This window comes from Ovis canadensis, chromosome 17 (genome assembly GCF_042477335.2).
Source record: "Ovis canadensis isolate MfBH-ARS-UI-01 breed Bighorn chromosome 17, ARS-UI_OviCan_v2, whole genome shotgun sequence".
NCBI lineage: Eukaryota > Metazoa > Chordata > Mammalia > Artiodactyla > Bovidae > Ovis > Ovis canadensis.
The window spans coordinates 78,848,269-78,872,626 of record NC_091261.1 but is presented as its reverse complement, the minus strand read 5'-3'; the positions used below and the strand labels follow the sequence as shown (position 1 = coordinate 78,872,626).

Here is a 24,358-nt window from a genome sequence, read left to right as displayed (position 1 = left end):
ATACGATGTAATATTATTCAGATCAAAAGAATGAAAAAGAGCTAGCAATCCATGAAAAGACAAGCTAGAACCTGTCATGTGTATTACTAAGTGAAAGAGGCCAATCTGAAAAGGTTACATACTGCATGATTCCAGCTATACAACATTTTAGAAAAAGCAAAAACATACGAGACGGGTAAAAGATTCGTGGTTTCCAGGTGTTACAGGGGAGGGAGGGATAAATTTTAAGGGAGTGAAATATTCTATATGATACGACTATGGTGTATACACATCATGATATGTCTAACGGTATCTGTAGACTGTACCACACCAAGAATGAACCCTAATGTAAACTATGGGCTTTGGGTGATAGTGACATGCCAATCTGGGTTCATCAGCTGCATCGACTGACGTGTGGGGACAGGGAGAATATGGCAACTCTCTGTACTTTCTACTCTCTTTCGCTGTGAACTCAAAAAATGCTGTGAAAAAGAATTGTGTTCACTAAAGAAAATAACCAACAAAAGCAATGCCCAGAAACCTTACAGATCCAGGAATTTCAGCCAACCCAAAGCAGAATAAACACACAAAAAATCACACTCAACCACACCACGATCAATCTGATGAAAACTGAGGGTAAAGAGAAAAATCTTAAATGCCAAAAGAAAAAAAAAAAGACATATTATGCACTGGGGAAAAACAGTAAGAACAGCAGCCAGTTTCTCATGAGAAATTATAATCGTCTACGTAAACCAGAAGACCACGGAACAATATCTTTACAGTACTAAAGGGGGAGGAAACTGCCAACCTATCATTTTATAGCCAATGAAAATAACTTTCAAAAGTTTAGGTTAAATAGAGACAGTTTTAGATAAACAAAAGCAGTGAGGATTTGTTGGCAGCAGACACACATTACCAGAAAGGCTAAAAGATGTCCTTTAGGCGGAAGAGAGACGATACTGTACGAAAATCCAAATCTAAAGGAAGGTATGGAGAGCATCAGAGATGGCCAACACATCATTAGATGTAAAAGAATTTTTTTTCATTTTTTAAACTTTAAAAGTCAACCGGTTGTTTAAAGCAATAACAACAGTGAATTGAGGGTCTAAAACTAACACAGAAGTAAAATTCGGGACAGCAACGGCACAAGGACAGCAGGGGGTGAATTATACATTTGTAATGCTCTTACTTATGCACAAAAAGGTATAATAATTCAAGTAAATGGTGCTAAGTCAAGGATACATCTTGTTATCCTTAGAGCAACCACAGAAGAGTAACACAAAGAGGTATAATAAGAAATACCATTGGTGGAGATAACACAGAATTGTAAACAATTTTCAATCCAAAAGAAGACAGGAAAAGAAGGGGAAAAAAAGAAGTCAAGGAGAAGCTGGAGTAAGCAGAACACAGACAGCACGATGGTTGACTTAAACCAAACTGTATCAGTAGTGATGAGGTGTGTGCTTAGTCGCTCAGTCGTGTCCGACCCTTTGTGACCCCGTGGACTCTAGCCCACCAGGCTCCTCTGTCCATGGGGGTTCTCCAGGCAAGAGTACTGGAGTGGGCTGCCATGCCCTCCTCCAGGGGATCTTCCCTACCCAGGGACTGAACCCAGGTCTCCCGCATATCAGTAGGGATACATATCATTAAATGTATTGAACTCAATAGTCAGACTGTTTCAAAAAGTAAGACCCAAGCATATGTCTTTTTTACAAGATGTACTTTAAATAGGACACAAATAGGTTGAAAGTAAAAGGATTGGAAAACATATACCACGCAAACAGCAGGCATAAAAAAAGCTTGAGTGGCTATTTTAATACTAAACAAACTAGAATTCAAGACAAGAAGTATTATCAGGGAGAAAGATATTCATTTCATAAAGATAAAACGACCGAGAAGACATTAAAATTTGACTATGTATGCATCTAATAACAAAGCTTCAAAATACATGAAGCAAGGACTTCCCTGGTGGTCCAGTGGCTAAGACTCCACACTCCCAATGCAGGGGGCCTGGGTTCGATCCCAGGCAGGGGACTAGATCCCACGTGCCACAACCAAGTCCAGGCACCGCCAAATAAATAAATTAAAAACAAAAACGGAACATGAAGCATAAATTGACCAGATTAAAGAGAGTGAAGTTGCTCAGTCCTGCCTGACTCTTTGCGACCCCGTGGACGGTAGCCTGCCAGGCTCCTTCGTCCATGGAATTTTCCAGGCAAGAATACTGGAGTGGGCTGCCATTTCCTTCTCCAGGGGATCTTCTCAACCCAGGGATCGAACTCCGGTCTTCTGCACTGCAGGCAGACTTTTTACCATATGAGCCACCAGGGAAGATAAACTGAAGGGAGAAATAGACAAATCCACAACCAGAGTTGGAGAGACAGAGAAAGAGAGAAATAGTCAGAGAGAAGGAGACGCAAAGGGAGGGCAGAGAAGGAGGCCCAGAGGCACAGAGCCAGAGCGAGGGAGATGGAGGTAGCCTGGTCCTAAGGGGCTGATGGGACCCTGAGATGGGGGCAAGAATGGAGTGGAGCTCACCCTGGACCAGCCCAGGAGGGTCGGGGGCTCGGCCCCAGGGGATGGAGCCATGGCAGGGGTCTGGGCCTGTGGGCACCTGGAGGGGTGCTGCTGGGTGACCAGCGTCACTTACCCGCTGCCCCATGGAGCCTTGGGGGCCGGGCTCCCCTTGCAGTCCCTGCAGGAGGGAGGAGAGGAATGGAGTGAGCTGTCAGAGGGTCTGATCCGGGGCTCCCAGGACTGCCCAGAATCCTCCACCCAGGCTGCCTCAATACTCACTCTCTCGCCCTTCTCTCCAGGGTGGCCGGAGATTCCTTTGGGTCCAGTGGGGCCTGGGGGTCCCTGAGCAACAAGACAGGGCCTCAGCCTTGTGCCAGGGCAGGGCAGAGTGGGCAGGAACTTGGGGTGCAGAGGGGCAGGGGAGGGTGCCCAGCTTGGCCTGGGCCTCTGGGCCCTTCACCACACAGCCAATGGTCTGCCCAGAGTGGGAAGTTGACACAGCTCAGTGTTCAGAGCTACGGTGGAGTCAGGCAGTCCCCACTTTGATCTGGAAGCTGCCACGTGCTGGCCACAGCCCTAGGGCAAGAATCTCCAACTCCTTTCTTGTCCTTGGGCGATAACAACACTTGTTCCTTGCCACGTGGACTGAATAAGATTCATGGGAAGCAGTTTGCACATTAAGTGCTCCATAGATGCTCAAATGAATGAATGAAGGATGGAGAAATGGATGGTGGATGGATGGATGGCTGAGTGGGTGGGTGGACAGGTGAGTGAATGGGTGGGTTGGGTCATGGGTCATGGGACAGACAGATGAGTCTGCTGAGAAATGCTCACCATGTGTCCGGGACTCCCAGGAATCCCCATGGGACCAGGAAGTCCAGGAGGACCTGGAAACAGACAGCAAGTCCTCAGGTTCGAGACAGTACAGCGCCAGGAAGTTCCACCCTCAGCTCCCTCCGCACGGCCAGTCCTGCCAGCCCTCAACCCTGCCCCTAACCCCAGGCCTGGACTCAACTTACCCATGGGGCCTGGGGGCCCTGGGGGCCCAGCCGGTCCCTGGGGCCAGTGGCTGCTCGTCTCAGTGAAGGTGTTGGACAGAAACGGGTCCCCTGGGGAAGAAAGGATGTTGAGAGAGCAGGGCAGAGCTGCATGGGGCAGTATGAGGCAGACAGTTTCAACCTGTCTCTTCTGCCAAGCCAGCTTTGACTGCTGTGTCCCCTGTATGACACCCCATAGTTGTGGCTGGGGCCACCGGGCACCTGTGCCAAGGTGGGCTGTGGGGGAAGCGTGGGTTACACCAGACCAGGCTGCAGGGAGACCTGGGCTCTGACTCAGCCACAGTCTAGCTGGTGACATCCAGCAAGAATCTACCTCGCTGAACCTAGACTGTCACAGGTCTGATGGGAACAATAACGAAAGCTACCATTAAAAAAATTTTTATTTGGCTGCACTGGGTCTTTGTTGCCATGTGCGAACTCTTAGCTGTGGTGGGATCTAGTTCCCTGACCAGGGATTGAAGCTGGGCCTCTGCACGCTGGGGGGCCTCCAGGAGAGCCGAGCAAGCTACCCTCTTTGACGCCGGCCTTGTGCCCACCTTCTGTGTGTGGGTGTCATAGAGCCCTGGGGCACCAGCACCATCTGTGTCCTCGCGGTACAGATGAGGGAACCGAGGCTCGGGGGGGCAGACGAGCGGCCTCCCAGCAAAGGTGCGGCGCAGAGGGGGCTGAGCCCGGCACTCTGAACGCCGACCCCAGGAGCAGGCATGCCAGTCGGGCTTCGAAGGAGAAGGAGGCACAGCAGGGCCCAGCTGGGCGGAGGGGGCCGGGCCTCTCTGAGCACTGAGGCAGGGCTGTGGCCTTGGGAGTTCAGGGCTCACGTCCTGCTGCCAGGCCTTGAGCTTCCCGGAGCTCTGCGGGCTGGATCCTGGCCAGCTCCGAGGCTCGGTGGGAGGGCCTGACGCCGGTGGTTCCCAGCACAGGCTATGGAGGCTGCAAGGATCTGAAGCCAGCCTCTCGGGCCCTGGCTGTGTGATCTCCCCACTCTGGCCCTCGGTCTTCCTCCTCAGTGACAGTGGTGCCCATTGGAGGAGTGGCCCAAGGGCAAGCCTGGTATATAGAAGGTGCCTAGCAGATGGTCATGCCAGCCTCACCCCACCGCCAGATGGACCTGCTGTGACCCTGAGCCACTCACCATGCTGGGAGATCCGGGCGTAGTTTGGTCCAACAGGGGCTGGGGGCCCAGGAGGGCCAGGAGGGCCTGGGGGCCCTGGAGGTCCCCTCTCCCCAGGGATGCCCACAGCTCCAGCCTGGCCAGGGCTCCCTGGGGGGCCCTGCAGACCTGCAATGGAACCAGGGTTTGGTGGGTGTGCTGGAAGCAGGGAGGCTCGGGATGGCTGCAAGAGGGCGGGAGGGGGCCTCCTGGGGCAGTGGGTACAGAGGGTGCCAGGGGCCACAAGCAGGGAGGCTCCTGTCTCTGACTCCCTGGCTGCCATGAGAACAGTGGACACTTGGCTCACAGTAGGTGCTGAGCAGATGCTGATTTCCAGAATGTCCTCTCTCTTCCAGGCTTTTGCAGGAACTGCTCCCTCTCTCAGTCCTCCCTTTGGGCTGCCTTCAGGTCATCCTAGGCCTCACCTAAGGTGTCGGTCCCACTGGGAAGCCCTTCCCATCTCCCACCCCACCCATGAGGGTCTGGGCTTCCTTCCCTGGGGCTCCCCTACTAGCCATGGCCCCCACAAGAACCCTGGTCACGTGGAGGGGGGCACTGCTGTTCCTCCTCTGCCCTGGCCCACCCTCCCTGGCCTCTCTTGCCTGGGAGCCCCAGGAGGGCAGGGTCTGGTCCGACCCACCCCCACGCGACCGACGGGCTTCAAGCTCAGAGTAGGAGAGCAGGGAGATGAGCCGAGTGAATGCAAAAGTAGGCTGCAGGGGGACCAGGCATGAGGCAGGGGGCACCCCTGGAGCGGGTATAAGTCCTCTTACATACGGAGATGGGTGGGCAGAAGGGGCCCAGGCCACCTCTGCTACAGCAGGGTCGAGAAGCAGGCCCCAGTCCAGGCCCTCCTGCGAGGGGGCGCTGCTGGAAGGGGCAGCGCTGTGTGCACTCACCTGGTGGGCCTCTCATCCCCATTGGGCCCCGGCTGCCAGGGTCTCCCTTGGGGCCAGCAGGCCCAGGAAGCCCCCGGGCACCCGCTCGATCTGTGGGGAGAAAGCGCATCAGCTGGACAGCTCCGGCCTGGCTCAGCCCCGCCCCGGCCCCGCCCACACCAGCACCTACCATCTCGAGGGAGCAGAGGGGGCCTCTGGTTTTCTCTGGTTCCCGGCAGCCCTGGTTTGGGGGGGCGGTTAGGCGGGGGTCAGTGTTACCCTGAGTTTCTGCCCCAGCTCCACCGGCTGCCGGGCCTCCCTGGATGCCAGTGCAGGGGCCCCTGGAGACCCACTGGCGAGCTGGGAAGACTGAGGCCCGCGTGGGGTCAAGCTGGGAGCCAGGGGCAGAGCGGGCTGGAATCTCACTCCCCTCAACTCATTCCCACACCCTAGCGTGTTCCCCACCGACCCACTCACCTCGGAGGCCTCCATCCCCAGGGCTGCCCTGGACAGCTGGGGAACCCCAGAGCGGGGCGGGGTCCTCAGGGGCAGCTGGGGTCGGGGGCACTGCCCGCTCGGTGACAGTCAGCACCTCCACCTGTGGAGGAAGAAGACGATGGGGTGGGTACCAGCGTCTCACGGGGGGCAGGCCAGCTCGCCCCGTGAAGGCAGGGCCGGGAGGCCAGGCGGCCAGCAGAACCCTGGCTCCAGTGGAGACCAGACTCACAGGGGCCCAGAACTTCATCAGAAGTGCCTGCGGTTTTCCAGCTGCACAGTTCATCGCATTCATTGTAGGAAAGTCATCACACACTATCACAGCCACCCACGTTGGATTCTGAGACTGTCCCTGGGTTTGCTGGGCCGGGGGTTTTTCCTGTGCTTACCTGCATGTGAGTATGTATATTTACATGCATATATAACATGACACTTCTCTTGGTCTCTTAAAACACCACAGGTTGGAAGGATTTTTACTAAATTTGAAGGGAAATTTGGGAGGGTCTGACATGAAGCAGAAATGCCAAGGTGTGTACAAAACCAATTTGGGGGACTTCCCTGGGGGTCCAGTGGTTAAGACTCTGTGCTCCTCCTGCAGGGGGTGCGGGTTCCAACCCAGGCTGGGGAGCTAAGATCCTACATGCTTCTTGGTGTGACCAGAAAGTAGAAAACAGAAACAAAGAAAAACCCACTTTTGGACTCAGTGCGGGGGCAGAGCCTGAAAGGTCAACAGTGTCCCCTGAGCCACTAACTGGGGCTTAAGAAAGGCCAGGATGCCTGCTGAGCAGGAGGTGCGGGGCCGGGGCCGTGTGCGCCTACCCAGAGGGAGGCTAACCTGGAACTGAGTTGTGCTGCCCCTTAAGCCAGCTTTCCCTGGGAGGGAGCTTGGGGAGCAGGGTGAGGTTCCTAGGGTGCTCATACCTCATAACAGGGGTTCTAACCCATGTTGTTTAGAAATGTGGGCTTTCCACTTGATATTAATGCATCAGGGGCATCCCTCCATGTGAGAAAGTGTAGGCATTGTTAGCGGCTGCCTAACGTTCCACTGAGCCGTGTCTGCTCAGCCACCCCTTCTGTCATTTGGTTTGCAAATCTCCCGGTGAATAGTTAACACTTAGGTGAACATCTCCGAACCTAATCTCAAGATAAATTCCAGGAGGAGGCGATGGATACACAGACAAAGTTTAAAAGTCTCTACGTGTCTTTAGAAAATCTGGAAGAAAAGATGCTTCGATGTTGGCAGTCGCTCTCTGTGGGGGGCACAGGCAACCGAGGCCGATGGTTTTCTGGTGGGTTTATGGTGGTTCCGAGTTTTTCGTGTTTCTAAATTTAGGATGTCTTACTTTTTCATTGTTAAAACCTTTTTATCTTGAGATAACCTGAGACATGCCGTACATGTTGTTGCTTTTCGGAACTGGGAAGATAGCACTGTGGTGAGGGTAGGGGGTAAAGGATGAAGGTGTTGGGGCAATTACATTGGCAAAAAAGAGAGAGGGACATTTACAAGCTCTGGGGGGCGTCTAGGAGTCTCTGGGAGGGGCTAGGGCTGGGTGAGCTTCATGGGCCTCCCAGAGGGAGAGCAGCCAGGCTGTCTGAGCAGGCTTCCCAGGGCAGGCACTGGGGGGAGGGTGGTGCCTGCCTGGCAGGCAAGGTGCTCACCCACCTTGGCCTCCAGCACCTTCAGCCGCTCCGTCAGCTCCAACATTTTGCTGCAGTTGAGACAACCTGCGGAGAGGAAGCAGGCTGGGTTGGGGCTCCCAGGTTCCTGGGGGCAGGATGGAGGGAGGAGACAGATGCCTGACGACCCCGATCCGTAAGACAGCTCAGGGCAGGGACGGGGCTACGGAGTCACAGCCTGTCCAGGGTGGACCATGCCCTGTGGGTTTCCTTTGGCTCCTGAGCCTCCAAGGGGACTGTTTCTACCAGGGCAGGACCAGGGACCCAACTCCTCATCCAAAACGGGGTGGGGTGGGGAGGGAAATGCCTGCTGCTCCCCACCCGGGTGGGGCTGGCTGTGGTGTGCTGGCTTTGGGGACCCCACATAGTCCAGACGGGGCTGGACTCCCATGCCACCCTCTGAGCCTTCCTCCAGAACCACCATCCAGCTCCCCGGCCTCCTCAGCAATACCCTGACGTTATTCACAACAGTGTTGGCAGCAGCCGAGCACGCTACACGTGTGTCCCTCGTCTTCACCACGATCCCGTGTGCGAGGACAGGTATCACCCTGTGCACAGCTGGGGACACTGAGCTCAGAGCAAAGGGACCTGGGGTCTCCCCAAGCACAAAGCCTGGGGTCGAAGCCCAGAGCTGCCCCGCCCTGGCCGTGGGGTCCTGGGCAGGGCACATCCCCTCTCTGACCCCTCAGTGACGGTGATGCCGTCCTCGGGGGAGGTGTATACAAGGCGACCATGGAAAGCTCCTGGCATGGTGCCTTGCACCCTGCAGTCGCTCAGACAAATGTTCTTTCAATGAAAAAAAGGAAACTGGGGGCTTGGACCCCTGTCTGCAAGACTCTGGGGGCCCTGGGTCTCAGGTGCCTGAGCCCAGGGCAGACTCCCCTTGGGGAGCCGCTCCTCACCTACCCCCAGTTTTCTCTCCAGCCTGCGGTGGACGGGAGCAGCGTGCTGTGCCTGACCCTCCACTGCCAGGCCCAGCTGGCTCGCAGGACAGTCACCACCAGCCCCTCCAGCCTCCCCTGGCCCAGGGCGACCCCAAGAAGCTGCCCCGGGACCCACCTGAGAAGCCTGTGGGCTGAAGTGCCATCCGCCGCGGGGCGCTGCCCGACCACCCGGGCTCCACGAAGCCAGGGGAGCCTGCAACTGAGGACAGCGAGGGTGAGGGCCTGCTGGCTGTGACGTTCTGTTCTGTTCCCCCCGCCAACTACTGTTGCCACAGCAGGGATCCCTATTCCCCTTGGTGCAGAGCAAGATAGAGGCCCAGAGAGGCGGGACCAGAGTCACACAGCGTGAAGTGGGCGGAGCTGGGACAAGGCTGTCAACCTGATGGGGCTGGGGAGGGGCTGGTGATGGGTGAGGGGAAGGCTGGGCACTTCTCCAGCAAGCCCAGCAAGCTGCCTGGGCTCAGAGCTTGAGCCAAAAGACTCGAGGTCGGCTCCCAGCCCTGCCGCTCTCGGGCCTGTGTGGCTGGTCCTCCCTGGACCTGCCGATGTTCCCATCTGTAAAATGGGGTCATGAGGCCCTCTGTACACCTACCGGACTGGCACGAGGCCTGAGGCCAGCCATGCATGCAAAGGGCCCACTGAGCACACACAGGGGCCTGGCATGCAGTAGGCAGTAAATAAACACAGCAACGTCACCATCCACCCTCTCCCTGCCCCACTTGGTAAGGAGACACGAAAGTGGATCCAGCTCCGGTTTTAAATGAAAACCAGAGGGCAGCTGGCTGCCTGGGAGGGCACCGGGGGCCCACTCCAGGAGCCCACCCCTGTGAGGGGCAGCCCATTCGGGCTGATCTGGCTCTGGGGGCCTGGTTTTCTCCACAGCTGGAGGGTTGGGCAGGCCAAGCCAGGGGAGCAGGGCGCAGCTGGAGGGGCTTTGGAGCCAGCAGTGGCAACTGCCCCCTCTCCCCACTACCCCCGGGCCTGCCTTTTAAGGCCACGCAGTGTCGCCTGGGGGGGAGACGAGACCCAAATAAGGCACGGGCCTGGCAGCTCAGAGCCAGGCTGCGGGTTGGTGCAGTGAGCGAGAGGCGCCGGGAATTCAAACCAGACGGGTCCCCCTGGCCACCCCCCAGCGGGGAGGCTGCCAGGCCCTCTCTGGGTCCCACCACAGGGCCCTCGTTCAGGCTGGGCCCAAATCCCCCACATACCCTCCCCAGGGCCTGCGATGTGCCCCCTCGCAGAGGGTAAATCTCACATGGGATGGAGGGCAGTGGGTTGGCAGCCCACATCTGGGGCAGCGCTTGGGGGCTTGTGGGGAATTAAGGGGGGTATACCACTGTGAGCCACGCCCACGGCTAAGAGCTTCACATAGCCCAGCTGGATCCTACAAGGTAGGAAATAATAGCAGCTAATGCTTGTTTAGCACTTAAGCTGGGCCCGGCACATCCTGAGCGCCTCTCATAGACCGTCTTAACTCGCTGTCCTCAGGAAGCCCTGTGAGTGGACGCCAGTATCCTCTCCGCTTTACACATGGGAAAACTGAGGCACAGGACAGCTTGGTGTTACTACTCCTCGGTCCCCCAGGCTCCGATAAATGGATGAGCGAAAATGAATCTTCCCCTTTGCGGGGCAACAAGGCAGAGGCGGAAGTGACTGATCACCCGGCTGAGGGCTGAAGCCTGGACTGGAACCTGGGTTAGTGTGACTCCGGGACCCAGCCTCCTTTCTCCTGGGCCACCTGGCACCATGAGTCCAGGTGGGGAGAGGCGGGAGGCCCAGCGCCCATCAAGGAGGCTGGCTTCTGAGAAGAACGGCCTTGATTAAGCCCTCGTCATCCTCTTTGCTCCCAGGTGAAGCTGTAAAAGGCCACTGGCTGACTCTTCGCAGGGTGTCAACCAAAAGAATCGGCCGTCCCCCCGACCCCAAGGAAGTGTGGGTTTTCTCTGGGATGAAGTTTGGCAGAGCATCTGCCCTGCCCGCCCTCCCCACCACCCTGCTATCGTCTTCCCTTTTTTCCACGGCACTTTCCACCTCAAAAATGTCATCTGCTTGCCAGCTCCCAGTCTGATCTCCTGCTGCCCGCCCCCCCGCCCCCCGGCCAGAATGTGAGCCCCACCAGGCAAGGACCTCATCCGTCTTGTGTGTGGCCGGGGAAAGTACCCAGCACGCAGTAGGGCCTCAGAAGCTTCACCAAACCTCTTATGGAGGAATGCATGAGTCACTGGCTGAAAATGGATGTAAAACAAGCAAACAAAAGGCAAAATAATGTGGATGGCAGACACAACTGTCTTGAAAACGAACGTAAGTGTTCTAACATCATGCTAGGGTGTCCCTGAGTTATTAATCTGTAAACGTGTGGTTGGAAATTCTTTTTCAATCTACTTGCTTTGGGCCATTTCACCAGGAGTCAGAGAGAACTAGAAACACTAATGAAAATGTGGCCTGACCAGCAGTGGAGACATAACTGGCTCAAAGAAACTGTGAGCTAAAATTTTAAAAAAAGAAAGAAAGTTTAAATAAACAACAAGAGCTGTGAAAAACACCAGAAGATACTGGCTCTGGTTTCAAGATTCACAAAAGATGATCCCCTAAACTCCCCCAAATTCTAATAAATGGACAGAAATACTTTAAGAGTTGAGCCAGGTTGTAAATGGTGCTATGGTTTAGCTGCTACGTCGTGTCCGACTCTTTGCGACCCCATGGACTGTAGCCCGCCAGGCTCCTCTGTCCATGGAATTCTCCAGGGAAAAATACTGGAGAAGGAATACATTTCTTTCTCCAAGGGATCTCCCTGACCCAGGGATCGAACCCGAGTGTCCTTCATCGGCAGGCAAGTTCTTTACCACGAGCCTCCAGGGAAGCCCAAATCGCCCTACACCACACAGAATTCCAGTAGGGAAGAATCCTTGGGCTGGAAAGGTCTCCTGTTGGGTAGAAATGTCACATCCCTCTCACTGGTGTTGAGCCAGGACCCCTGGAGCGGGCCCCAGTGGGTTGAGACCCCTCACCCCAGCCTGGTGGTCCATCCTGAAGGGCCCCTCCCCAGCCCCAACCTTGCCCTCCAAAGAGCTCCAGGCTAGTTTCAGGACCACATGCTCTGGCTCCACTCTGGGATCCTGACTGGACCACTTCCTTGGGACCACATCCGCCACCTGGGAGATGCTGGCCAGCCCTGCACACGCACACACACGCACACACACACACGCACACACACACGCGCACACACACACGCACACTGCCTCCGCATTCCCACAGCTGCTGCTCCCATGTCTCCTCCTCCAGAAAGTCTTCCTGGACAGACCAGGGAACCCCCTAAAGCCCACTGCACCAAAGCTCTCATCTCTCCACGGGCACCTCCACAGGGCCCGGGCCATCTGCGGGTTCTAGCCTTGTGGCCCCCCAGCAGCCGCCCCTCCACTGCCCAGTGTCTCGTGCTTGGTCTCAGCGGCTCCTCGTGAGAACACTGCGGCCCAGAGAGCAGAGGCTGCCTGTCCACACAGCAGGAGGGAGAAGGGGCCAGAGCACCGGGTTTAAATCCCCCCCTCAGCGGGGATGGTATGAGAAGTTGGGGGTGTCCCTGAGCTCTGCCTCTGACTTTCTGTCCGAGGGGCTTCTTCCTCCAGAACCCTCCCCCCAGGTCTGCTGGGTCCAGTGACCACAGACCTCCCCTGCCCAGCCCAGCTCCCCTCCTGGGAATTTACTCTGCAAATGTAAATATTTGCTACTATTGGCCTGAGCCAGGGTCCAGGGTCAGGGCTGGGGCTGGGAGCTCCAAGAACCCTCTGGGAGGCCCTGGTCTGTGTCAGTCCTGGGCCCCCCTGGGGGAACACGAGGTCCCCACTCACTTCCCGTGCACCCACTTAACGCCAGACTTATGCTGGGAACCGGAGAGAGAGGATTAGTGATGGGAGGGTGGGGACTAATGGAGCCAGGCGGGAGCGCCAAGGAGGTCCCAGGCAGAGAGGACAGCCACTGCTCAGGCTCTGGGTGGGAGGAAGGCCGCAGTGGGCCCTGGGGTGAAAAGGAGGGAGGGTGAGGCTGGGGCGCCTGGCTGAGGCAGCTGGGAGGGCGGAGGGGGAGCCTCCCGACGGGGGGTGGAGGATGTGCCCGTGGGAGTTGGAAGTGGGGGCCTTAGAGCCCCCCAGATGGGAGTGGAATGGACGGGCAGGAGTGGAGTGGACGGCAGATCCGGGCAAATTCCAACAGCATTTAACATGCGGGATTCCGAATCTGCGGAGTAAGACACAGGCTCCGCTCTGCACCCCGCATCTGGTCAGAGCGTGAAAGCTGTGCTCTGCAAGGGCCCAGCCCTGGGCAGGCAGAGGCCAAGCGGCTCAGAAGGTGCTTTCCTACCACATGACCTTGAGCAAACTTCTTCCCTTGCTGTTCCCCCACTGCGGAAGACAAGGGCCGCGGGGGTCCACGGACAGGGAAGGGGCAGATGTGGGGGACAGGTGCAGACAGCGAGGGGGCCAGTGGAGCCTCTGGGGGAGCCCACAAGGAGGGGCAGATGAGAAGCCTGGATTTTCTGTCTTTCTGTCTGGGAGGGGCTGAGGCTGGCTGCCTCACTCCCAGGTGTCTAAACGCGCCGAGTGAAGTCCCCAGCCAGCATCCCTGCAGAGGGAAGACCCAGCTCTGGTGGGACTGAAGGGCTTTGAATCCTGCTCTGACCACTCTCTCAGCCTCAGTTTCCACATCTGGACCTCCGGTGCCCTGACAAGAGGACACGACACAGGTGAGGACCAGCCCTGGTGCCTGGCACAGGGGACAGTGGCAGCTTTCCTCCTGTTGTCGTGGTGACTGCAGGAGGGTCTGAAGCAGGGGCATGCTGCAGGCCTCAGGTCTGAGCCCTCAGGAGAATCCCAGCCACGATGCTCACTTGCTGTGTAATACCCACAGTGATACCCACACCATCTCTGAGCCTCGGTTTCTCCATCTGTAAAAAGAGGCCTGTCCTAGCCCCTTCCTCCTCATTGTCAAGAACATCAGAGACCATCCTCAACCAAGACAGGAAACCCAGGGCTAAGAGCCAGGAAGTCTGCTGGCCTCACGAATATCAGAGACCAGAGGCCTGTTTGCCGAGCAGCTGACTGAGAAGGGGGTGTGTCTCAGAGCTGGGAGGCAGCGCAGACCCCCCAGCACAGGGGCCAAGGGGGAAAGAAGACATGTATTAAGCAGGCAAGTTGGAGATGCGAGTCTCTGGCCCTCTCAATAAGGCACGAGACGGCACCTCTCGATGCCGAGTGACTTCCAAACAGAGATGGGGTTCAGAGGGTGAAATGATTTGCCCAAGGTCACACAGCAGAGCACAGCCAATCCAAGGCTGGACTCTGGAGTGATAGGTGTTTCCGTTCCCACTGTGACGCACTCTGGGCCCCACTGCCCCTGGGGATGCAGCTCTTTGGCCTCAGGTCACGTCACAGCACTGGACAGACCACAGGGGCAGTTGTCAGCAGGGGAAACAGCTGGGGGCCCAGCCTGAAGCTGGCTGTCACAGGAAGGTCAGGGCCCGCTGTGGGTCAGCAATGTCCTCATGCTTCCCCAAACCCCCTATCCCCAGAGCAGTTTTCTAGAACATGCATGCCTGGGCCTCCCTTTACTCGGTCTGGTCCTGTGGGTGGGGAGAGGCCCTTCCCGTCCCGTTGGGTATTCCATGCTGCCCCCTCCGTGGGCTGCCACACCACCTTCACGTCCTTCCAACATCCTCGAGAGGCAGACTGCGTGATTTTGTCCATTTCACAGGTGAGGACACTGAGGCCCAGTGTAGGAGAGTGCCAGGTAAGAGCACAAGGAGGCCGATGCCCTTCAGAGAAGGTGCGCCACCCTCACCCCCTGCCCCCGAGTGGGCACAAGTGCCATCTCCCCCTCCCCAAGCTGGCCTATTGCCCTTGCACAACCACTTGCACAACGCAAGGGAGTCCCCAGCCCAAGGCCACACAGCTGGAGTGTGGCTGAGCGGGCCTGGCCCAGGAGGCCCTCTTCCCCAGGCTGGAACTCCAAGGTCCCGCAGAGGGAGGTGTCAGGGCTGACCCCACCCCAGGCCTCGTCTCCTCCCCGCTCACCCTCCGCAGAGCCCCAGCCCTCAGCCGGGTCCTGGACGCATGGCCTCCGGCAGCTGGACTCGAGGACATGGGCGCTTGAGCCATGGGCGCTCCACACCTGCCCTTCAGCCCCACCTGCTCCGCGATGGCCCGACAGACCTGGGAGGGTCTGCCCTTGGGAGGGGAGCCGAGGACAGGGTAACCTGTGTCCGGGGAGGCCCTGCCTGGGCACAGGCACTCTGCACCCGGGGGGCCCCCACACCCTGGGGGTTGGCCCTCTCCTCACCACCAGCGTCTCTGCGGCCTCCTTGGCAGCAGCCCCTCCTGGCTGGATGCCCTCCTGGCCCTGGGCCCTTCTGCCTTCCCCCCTCACCCCCAGCAGGTGGGGGAGGGCTCAGTTCCTGGCTCCCCTCCCTCCGCGCCCCTCCCACACCTGCCTGGGTGGCCACCTCTCCATACCAGTCCTGGGTTGCCCCCTCCCTCTGGCTGCCTGACTCCCCACTGCTGTGTTGGGGGATCTCCCACCCCACACGGAAACTGCCAGGCCCCTCCTGCTCTGCTCTGTGGGGAGTCTGCCCCCCACCCGTGTGACTTCACATTTCTGGGTCTCCATCGCCCCATCTGTGAGCTGGGGCTGCCATGGGCCCCAGGGAGGTGAAGGGGGTATGTCTCTGAGAAGCACCTATGACCGTAGCGTCATGGTCCCTTGATTCTGGAACCAGGATATGCTTTTGACTGATACGCACGTGAACGTGCTCCTGGGGGTCCCAGCGCCCCCTTCCATTAAGGGGCCTTAAGGCCTAGTTCTCAGGCTGACTCTGGGCCCGTCCATCCTCCTTATGGCCATTCTTTGGAGCACAACTCTGGGGGCCCCCAAATCTTCCACTCCCTGGGTTCAGCCAGACCATGAGGGTGGATGCAGTCTGGACCGCTCAGCATATGCAGACCGCCTGGAGGAGACAGTGCTCCCCAGTTCCCAGCTCTGAGGAGGTGCAGGCTGTCTCTTCTGCACCCCTGCTGGGTGTTCCATCCAGCCCCCTGAGCTGCATGCAGGGAAGGGAGTGTGGTAAGGGGGTGCCTCTGCCTAGGGCACGTTCCTCCCCAGGCTGCCCCGCTGGGTCCTCCCATCACTGAGGGCCTGGGGAAAGCCAGGGAGAATCCCACCACTGAGGACCTGCATGCCTGTCACATATCCCGAGCTTTGGTCTCTGAACCTGCAGGATGGGATGTAGCCATCCCCATCTTGCTGGCCCTCCCCTGAGTCGTCACCACCTCCCGTGGAAATGTCCCCAAGTTTGGAGGAAAGGCTTGGGATGTGCGACTTCAGATTATGAGCCACACATCATGCAGGAAAGTCCTCCAGGGGTCCAGACAGGGTCTCATAAACACCTGTGGGACAGCAGACGCCCACTGTGGCTGAGTGACTGGCCGGCAGCTCTGTGCAGCAGCCCCCGATACGCGTGGTGCTCCAACCCTCTGCGCCTACTGTCTGAAGGACGGCTTACGGCTCCTCCCTCGCACCTGAGGGGAGGCACCTGGCCTGGCCCCGGGCAGTCTTACCTTCCTCGCAGCTCGGCCCCGAGTGCCCGGGGCAGCACCTCCACTCGCGGGCCGTCACCATCTTGTACATCACCTTGTACGTGGGTCTCACCACTGTCCTGTAGCTGGAAGAGTGCCCGGGTGGCCCGGCTCAAACAGGGCCTCCCGCTCCCTCTCCTGCCCTCCGTGAGGACAAGCCCAGGGTCCTGGGATCCTCTGCCACTTCCAGGCCTCTCTGGAGCGTCCCTCCTCTTGAATTCTGGGCCTCAGACCTTCCAGTCCCTCCCCAGCCCCTGGCCAGGGGTGGGAAATCAAGAAACTAACTAGACAGGAAGACCCTGTGAGCTGGGCTGGCCTGTCCTCCAGCTGTGAACGCCCACTGAGTGAAGGTATGTGGGTGAATGGGGGACTCCTCCCCCTGGAAGCTCTCCAGGGTGGCGCAAGAGCCAAAGGCGGGTGCCGGGAAATGGGCAGCAGGCCCTCTGTCCACCCACCCTTGGGGTCCCGGGCTTCCCCCCCAGCCCCAGCCCTTCGACCACGGCAGGAACGCCAGCAGCTCCTGCTCCACACGGTCTCGCTCACCTGTTCCCAGGGCAGCTCATCGGCCAGGGGCAATTCTGCAGCACCCTCTGCAGGTAGGTGCCATTCTGCACGTGGCACGAGACGGTGCGGGTCACCACGTAGGAGCACCAGTTCCTGAAACAGACCGGCAGACAGGAAGCTCAGGGCTCGCCCCAGCATTCTCCCTCTCTCCCTCTCTCTCTCTCTCTCTCTCTCTCTCTCTCTCTCTCTCTCTCTCTCTCTCTCGGAGCCTCGAGGCAGGGAGATCCCTGAGCCATCTGAGCCCTTGGGCCCTGGTGGCAGTCTCCCTGCTGCTGCGGTTGAGGAGTGAATTCCGGAGCCCTGGGTGGGGGTGGAAACTCGGCCGCAGTGTCTCCACCCCCAGCCTGCCGCGTGCCCCTCACCTCCAGGCCTTTGCTGGGTCCGCTCCTGGAGCGCCCTCCTCCCGGTTCTCTCCTTGCACCTCCCACCCTCTGTGCCGTCACCTCTCCCCAAGTCCTCGCCCACCTCCGCCCCTGTCTGAGCAGAGTGGTGGTTCTCCCACTCTGTATCCCTGTCCCACTGAATTCAGCTGGGGAGTCATGTCCGCCCCCTCCCTCTCCGAGGCATGTGGGAGACAGGCCCTGCCTCACCTATCCTCAGGTCCCCTCTGTGTGACAGCCGGGAGCAAGGTCACCATCCCAAGTGTGGAGGACTGGCTCCTTCAAATGCCACTGAATAATTATCCTGAGCTGCACATATTGAGCGCCGATTGTATACCAAAGGTATTTACATCAACTTTCCTGGTGGTTTAGTGACTAAGACTCTGAGCTCCCAATGCAGGGGGCCCAGGTCCCACCTCTGATCAGGGAACAAGATCCCTCACACTGCAACTAAGACCTCAGTCAGTAAGTTCAGTCGCTCAGTTGTGTCTGACTCTTCGCGACCCCATGAACCACAGCATGCCAGGCCTCCCTGTCCATCACCAACTCCCGGAGTTCACCCAAACCCATGTCCATCGAGTCGGTGATGCCATCCAACCATCTCATCCTCTGTTGTCCCCTTCTCCTCCTGCCCTCAATCTTTCCCAGCAGCAACTACGACGTAGCAGAGTCAAATAAATAAATATTCAAAAAATAAATATGTTTACATCATCTTCCCACAGCCTGAACACCAACCCCCTCATTTAATAGAGGGGTAAACTGAAGCAAGATTGAGGGCAGGAGAAGGGGGCCATAGAGGATGAGATGGTTGGATGGCATCACCAACTCAATGGACATCAGTTTGAGCAAACCCTAGGAGATAGTGAAGGACAGGGGAGCCTGGCGTGCTGAAGTCCATGGGATTGCAAAGAGTCGGACATGTTTGAGCAACTGAACAATAACAAACTGAGGCTCACTGAGGGGGAGATAACTGTTGATGTTACTGAGCTGGTGCGTGGAGGGTCTGGATTTGAACCCAGGAATATGGATGCTCAGCCCTCCCCCTGCCTCCCTCCCAGGCGCCTGGGCTCCAGTCTCCTCCCCATCTCCTGGGCCACGGACTGTGGCTCTGTGAAGGCCTCCACCTGGGAACGTGCTGACCCCGGGTCCAGTCCACAAAGGAAAGTCTGGAGGGGTGGGGGCTCGAGCTGAGAGGGTCACCTGAGGCGGTCATTCCTCTCCCAGCCCCAGGCCCGTGACCCTGAGCAGGGCTGAGGGCCAGTGAGCACCTGGAATGTCCCGCCACCGCGGAGGTGTCCCCCGCCCTGGAAACCTAGCCCTGTGCCTGCCACCCCCACCCTGCCCACCTGGAGGAGGAAGTCTCTGGAGGGAACCAGAGGACAAACTCCCCATGGGACTCTGGGGATGTCCCTTCACTGTTCTGAGTCCCTTGGAAATCAATCCCAGAGGAGGAAACAGTCCTCTAAAGGCACAGGGGTGGGCGAGCCAGAGAAGGGGGCCTCTGAGCCACCCACCCCAATCCAGAAGTCACTGGAGCTCTGCAGAGCCCGCAGCTGGTGACCCCTAGTGAGAGGTGCCCATTTTTTTCTTCCTCCTTAGTTGAAATCTCCCCTGTGTGACTTGCTGTCTGATTCCCTGGTTTACTGTTCATCAGTCCAATTTCCTTGCGTAGGGAACACCAAGCTGGTGACCGGCCAGCAGAGATTTTAGACAGGAGAGGACAGTCAGACCAGGTGGCATTCAAGGTCAGCTCCTCGTCCCCTTTATCTGGTATGGGGGGAGGTCACCAAAAACTTTCCCACCCCTCTCTGGCCTTGAAGACCCAGCTCTGCTGTGGCCAGGATAAAACCGGAGCTCCTCAGCAGGGTCCCAGCCTGGCCCCTCCGCCCGCTTTCCAGGGGCGTTACCGGCCTGAAGTCCACATTCCCCCACACGGCCCATCACCCTGACCGCTGGGATCGGCACACTTGAGCTGGCGCTCTTTCTCCTTCCTGCCCTCCCTCCATGAGTGCCCCTTCCCCACTCCCATCCTTGCAGGCGAGATTCCCTCTGCCTGCAAAGCCCTCTCCCTGCTTCGGCAAACTCCTATCGCCTTTTGAGCTTCCTGAGGCTCTGGGCACAGCTGGGCATCTGCAAGGTGCCCCTCCCCCATCCCAGCCACTCACAGCAGCTTTGAGCTTTTTCTCCCCAACGAAGGTGCTGGGGGAGGGTGCTGGCAGGGACCGAGCCAGGATGGGGCTCAGCTCTAAAGGTGCCCAGGGAGGTTTGCTGAATGATGACTGAGGACAGACAGTGGCCCTGGGTAGGAGAGCCTGGACCCCGGGGTGGGGGGTTTTTTTTCCCAGAGGTGGGCGTGGCTCCTGGAAGCCCCGCCTCCAGCCCTTGGGCGCTTCTTCCCTCCTCCCCGCACCTTCCCGCAAGCTTGATGAGAAGCCACCTGAGACCCTGCCGCTGAGGCTGGGTTACCTCCTGTGGGACTGGGCGATAGCTGGGGCTGGGAGGAGACAGCACCCCTCTGCTGGGCCTGCCACTCCTGCCCACTCAGCACCTCCGCAGCCCCACAGGCTGCCGGGAGGAGGGAAAACAGGCCAGACCAGCTCGGCCTGGCACCAGCTGCCCTCACAAGGGCCGCCCCCCGCCACCTGCCCTCCACTCCCTGCCACGAGGGGCCCAGGGGACTTTGTCTTCACAGGACCCAGGGCTGTGATCCGGAACAGTGATAGGGGCTAATTGCAGGAGGCAGCCAAGCGGGCTGGGGGCCAAGGGCCCTTATGAAAAGGAGAGGAAAGAAAGAAGACCCATGGGTGGGGGTGGGGTGGACGGAGCCCGAACCCCACACCGGAGGCCAGGCTCCAACCCTGGCCCTGCTGCTCCCTAACCTGGTGACCTCGGATGAGCCCTGACCCGCTATGGGCCTCACTCTGTCCATCTGCACGTGGGGACCGCAGGACCTCCTCCAGCAGGGGGTGACTCACGCTAAGCCCCGAGCGCAGTGCTGACGTGCGTTTTGGTCCTTCTTGTTCCTGGACTGTGACATGGGGCCCACGCCAGGAGGCTGGGGTCCAGGGGCTTCCCTGAGGGACACAGGGTCGCCCCCCGCCCCGCCCTGACTTTGAGATCATGACTGTCAGGCTCTGCATTTGGCAGAGGGGAAACAGAGGCTCCGAGAGAAGTCACCTACCCAGGTCACTCCTATGGGTGCAGCACTGGGATCTGAGCTCCCTGGGGAGAGGATGAGGAAGAAAGTTCTCCACTCTCCTTGACTCTGGGATTTGCCCAAAGGAAGCCAGTACTGTGCAAGGGAGGAGGATGGGCCAGGACGCCGGTGATGGCGTCAACTCCAGAGCCACAGTGCTGAGACACAGACGGGTCGTTACAGGCTAGAAGTGTCCTCAGAGGGGCAGGAAGCCGTCCCAGCAGGGACTGGAGGGGCAGACGGGGCAAGACGAGCACAGGCAGCTCTGCGCAGCCCGCAGGCACCCTGGTTCCAGGGGTCTCGAAGTCTCGCCACATTCTTGGGCCTGGGGGCGGCCCCTTGGACGCTGTCCCGGGCCTCCCCCTCCCCAGGCACAAAGCCTCTTTTCTGCCTCTGGTCCCTCGGCTGCCAAGGGGCGCCTGGGGCGCGGGGCTGGAAAGAAGGGTGATGGGCGCGACATCCCCATGCTGTCTCCAGCGAGGCCCAGCAAGGCTGGGCTGGGGCCACAAGGGGAGGTCCTGGCAGCCCAGAACCACAGATTCCTCTGGCGAGGGTCCCTCCCTGACTTAACGTTGGTGTTAGCAGGTTGGGACCGTCCTCAGAACGGGCCTGTGAGCAGGGGCTGAGGGGAGGGGAGAGGGGAAGAGGGAGGAAACAGAGGGGAACTGAGCCCTGGAGCCACGAAGAGACCTGCCCGAGGTCACACACTGAGTGGGTGACAGAGCGGGAAGGAGCCCGTCATTGCTGACGGCGACTGCAAACCCTTCCTGGCTCCCCAGGCTGGACCCGTGCTCCCTCCTCCAGAGAGCTGCCACGGTGAAGAGAACACTGGATCTGGGGACTGACTGACTTAGACTGAGGTGCCGTTTCTTCTCTCGGCCTCAGTCTTTCTATCTGTAGAATGGGAGCAACAGCATTGCCTACAGGGCTTTTGTGATGCTCAGGCTACTCTGAGCCTTCTATTACCGGGTGACAGCCCCCAGTGACCCCCAGACACCTGCCCGCAGCCACAGTCCTGCTCCCGCATAGGGAGCCCTGCGGGGAAAAGAGCCCAGGCTGGGAGGCAGTAGACTGGCCGAAGGGCAACACAGGCCTTACTCCCTCTCAACCGTCATCCTGAGCTTGACACTGCATATTCCGTTCAGAGTCTTGGTCATTCTGGCACCTGGGACCCTGGGGGTTCACGTCCCTGCCCTCAGCAGGTCATATCCCCTCATCCCCTCTCTGAGCCTCATCTTTGTCTTCTATGAAATGAGGACCATACAGATGTGTGCCTTCCTGGCAGTCGGAGAGGTTCTGGAGGGGGCCAGGTGCAGGTGAAATGCAAGCCCAGGTCAGCATGCACGGTGGTGGCTGCGACAGCGGCCAGCATCAGTCCCCGTCTCAGACAACTGCACCTCTGGCCTCTGACATCACAGCCACCTCTGCCCTCCAGCCCTGCCTGCGTCACCTGCTCTTGCTAGCCCAGTGGGGACACGCTGGCCCCTGACCACTGGGAAAGCGGAATTTCTGAAAAGAATTAAAGAATTGAGGCCATAGGGGGTGGGGGCCCGGCAGGCCTTTGAATGGGATGAAAAGGCCTGGAGAGGCCTGGCTACTCTGTATTGTTTGCCTCAGACAACAGCAGTGGCTGGCCCTTGAGAGGGGATCCCAGCCGGGGCACGGGGCTACCGTCAGGACCAGGGCCTGGGCAGGTTCAAGCAGTGTCACCAAGGCCAGAAAGATACAGATTTGAATCCCGGTTCTTCTGTCAATGCTCAGAGAGCCTAGAAGATTTTGTCAGTTCTCCAGGGCCTCGATTTGCTCACCTGCTAAATGGGGACAAGTCTTCCCTAACTCATTCAATCCTTGAACACTGCATGTAAAGGGGCCCCTGGCTGGTACTAGGGGATGCTCCATAAACACCACCAGATAGAATGTTCCCTGCTCTTGAGTGACGGGCAGGAAGACAGAGCACTCCCACAGCACTCAGTCTAAAATGCCAGGTCCCTGGGGGCCGACACTGACCCTAGGTCTGTGAAACTCCACCCCAGCCTTCTTCCTTCGAGGGAAATAAATAGCTGGGATACTAAAAAAAGCCAGGAGCAGAGTAAAGGGGGGGAGGGCCCCCCAAGTGTCAGCTAGAGGGTGATCTGGGCTTCTCCTACGTGCAGGGAGGGGGCCCTGCGGAGGGGACGGGGAATCTTGGGGTTTCCTCCGTCGTGTCCCTTCCCCCTCCCCTGGGGTCCGGAGTTGAAGTGATGGGGGCTGGAGAACGCTGTCGGGGGCTGCTGGCTCCGGATACGTGAAGCAGGGGACCCCTGCACGGCCCGGAGCTCCTGCCAGCTAATGAGGCCCACGGTCCCTGCCCCCACCGGGGCTGGCAATGAGGTGGGGAACCGGGTCCCTTTCCCAATCCTGGGCTTGCACGGAGGTTGGGGGCCGGGGTGTCCGGAGTCCCGATCCCCAACCCCGGGCTGGAAGAACACTGAGGTGGTGCAGGGTGTGGGGGGGCAGCCCTTACCTGCGCGCAGAGAACGGAGCTCCCCCGACGCTCCACGCGGCGCTCCCTCCTGGGAGCAGGAGCCCGAGGCAGAGCAGCGCCCAGGCCCGCGGGCCGCCCATGCTGCGCCCGGAGCCGTCCGCGCGCGGCCCCTCGCAATCGCCCCCAGCCTGGCGTGCCCGCTCGCCCGCCCGCCCGCCCGCGCCGCCAGCCGCCCCGGACGCGCGGATCCCGGTTCCCAGCGCAGCGGCGGGAGGGCGGGCGGGAGGCGGGCGCGGGGCGGGGGCGCGCGTTCCCGGCCTCGCCCGGCCCCTCCGCGCGGCCCCCCGCCCCTTGCGCCGCCGCTGCCAACCCGGAAGGAGCCCCAGGGGGCCGGGCGACCCCGCCAGGAAGCCCGCCAGGTGCCCACCTGAGCCTGGTGCCCTGCGCCGCGTGTCCCTTTTGGGAGCGGGGTGCCAGTTCCGAGGTGCCCAACCACGTGTTGCAAACTGAGGCCGGGCCACGGTCTCTGACACAGCCAGGACCCAAAACCACCAAGCCTGGGCTAATGATGCCAGGGGCCGCATCCCCTCTGGATATTTTTGAGGAACCCAGTCACCAAGGCAAGAGGGGCGGTCCACCTACACAACGAGAGCTGCCCAAGCGGTGCGCTCCACTGTGCCCGGGGCACCTCACCTGCGCTTCACGTTCCCTCTCAGTTTAATCTTAAGACCACTGTAGGCGAGGTGGGCACTGTGATCCCTATTTTAGAGAGAAAAAGAGGGAGGCCCAGGCACTGTAGTCCCCCCTGGGAGAAGAAGACCTGGGTTGACCCTGTAAGTCAGTGTCCACTTTTCTTGCTGTTTTGCAGATGGAGAAACTGAGGCCAAGAGATGTCATCTACCTAAAGCACTCCAGGAGCGGTCAGATCCCGGCCTCCTGACTTCAGAGGGGGTGTCAGCTCTTGAGCACAATCCAGGAAGAGTGCAGACAGCATTTGGCCTGGGCCTGGGTCTCCCCATCTGTGACACTGGAAGGGCAGGCTCAGGGCGGAGTTGCTCCATCTGGGGTGTGTGGATGGGCTTCTGGGCAGAGGGCTGTGAAGTCCTCCAAAGTGTGTGCCAGGCTGGTATGTGTATATGACACACGTGTGTGCAAGCGTGATGGGGTGTGTGAAATGTGTGATGTCTGTGTGCATGTGTGTGAGGTATGTGTCTGTGACAGGAGTGTGTGTTTATGTGGAGGGGCCATAGCTCTCATCAGAGGGCACCTGGAACCTTCCCAAACTCCAGAATAGTCTCTGACCTCCCCGCTTCTGCCGCCGGGACTGACAGGTTCAATCTCTGGTGAGGGAGCTAGACCCCACATGCCTCAGCTAAGAGTCCACAGGCCGCAAACTAGAGATCTTGCGTGCCTCAACGAAGATCGAAGGTCTGGCGC

The 24,358-nt window shown here is 59.0% G+C and overlaps 1 protein-coding gene across 16 annotated transcripts in view; it reads right to left on the bottom strand.

Annotated features, from left to right (window-relative positions):
* The window catches only part of EMID1 (EMI domain containing 1), a 40,877-nt gene extending 17,631 nt beyond the window's left edge, over positions 1-23,246 (bottom strand). For 11 of the 16 annotated variants that reach the window (XR_011249802.1, XR_011249803.1, XR_011249806.1 and 8 more), the window contains exons 1-13: positions 22,961-23,246; positions 16,861-16,974; positions 16,300-16,403; positions 8,814-8,897; positions 7,741-7,802; positions 6,060-6,180; positions 5,773-5,823; positions 5,604-5,693; positions 4,687-4,833; positions 3,516-3,605; positions 3,331-3,383; positions 2,776-2,838; positions 2,630-2,674 (exon numbers count right to left, since the gene is read on the bottom strand). Coding sequence is in view for 9 of the 16 variants with exons in the window: in XM_069556904.1 (XP_069413005.1) it covers positions 2,630-2,674; positions 2,776-2,838; positions 3,331-3,383; positions 3,516-3,605; positions 4,687-4,833; positions 5,604-5,693; positions 5,773-5,823; positions 6,060-6,180; positions 7,741-7,802; positions 8,814-8,897; positions 16,300-16,403; positions 16,861-16,974; positions 22,961-23,061 (1,125 nt within the window). In the remaining 7 variants the exon portion in view is untranslated. The remainder of the gene's footprint in view (positions 1-2,629; positions 2,675-2,775; positions 2,839-3,330; positions 3,384-3,515; positions 3,606-4,686; positions 4,834-5,603; positions 5,694-5,772; positions 5,824-6,059; positions 6,181-7,740; positions 7,803-8,813; positions 8,898-16,299; positions 16,404-16,860; positions 16,975-22,960) is intronic. The other 5 variants (XR_011249808.1, XM_069556905.1, XM_069556912.1 and 2 more) reach the window with 1 other exon arrangement.
* Between the last annotated feature and the right edge of the window lie 1,112 nt (positions 23,247-24,358).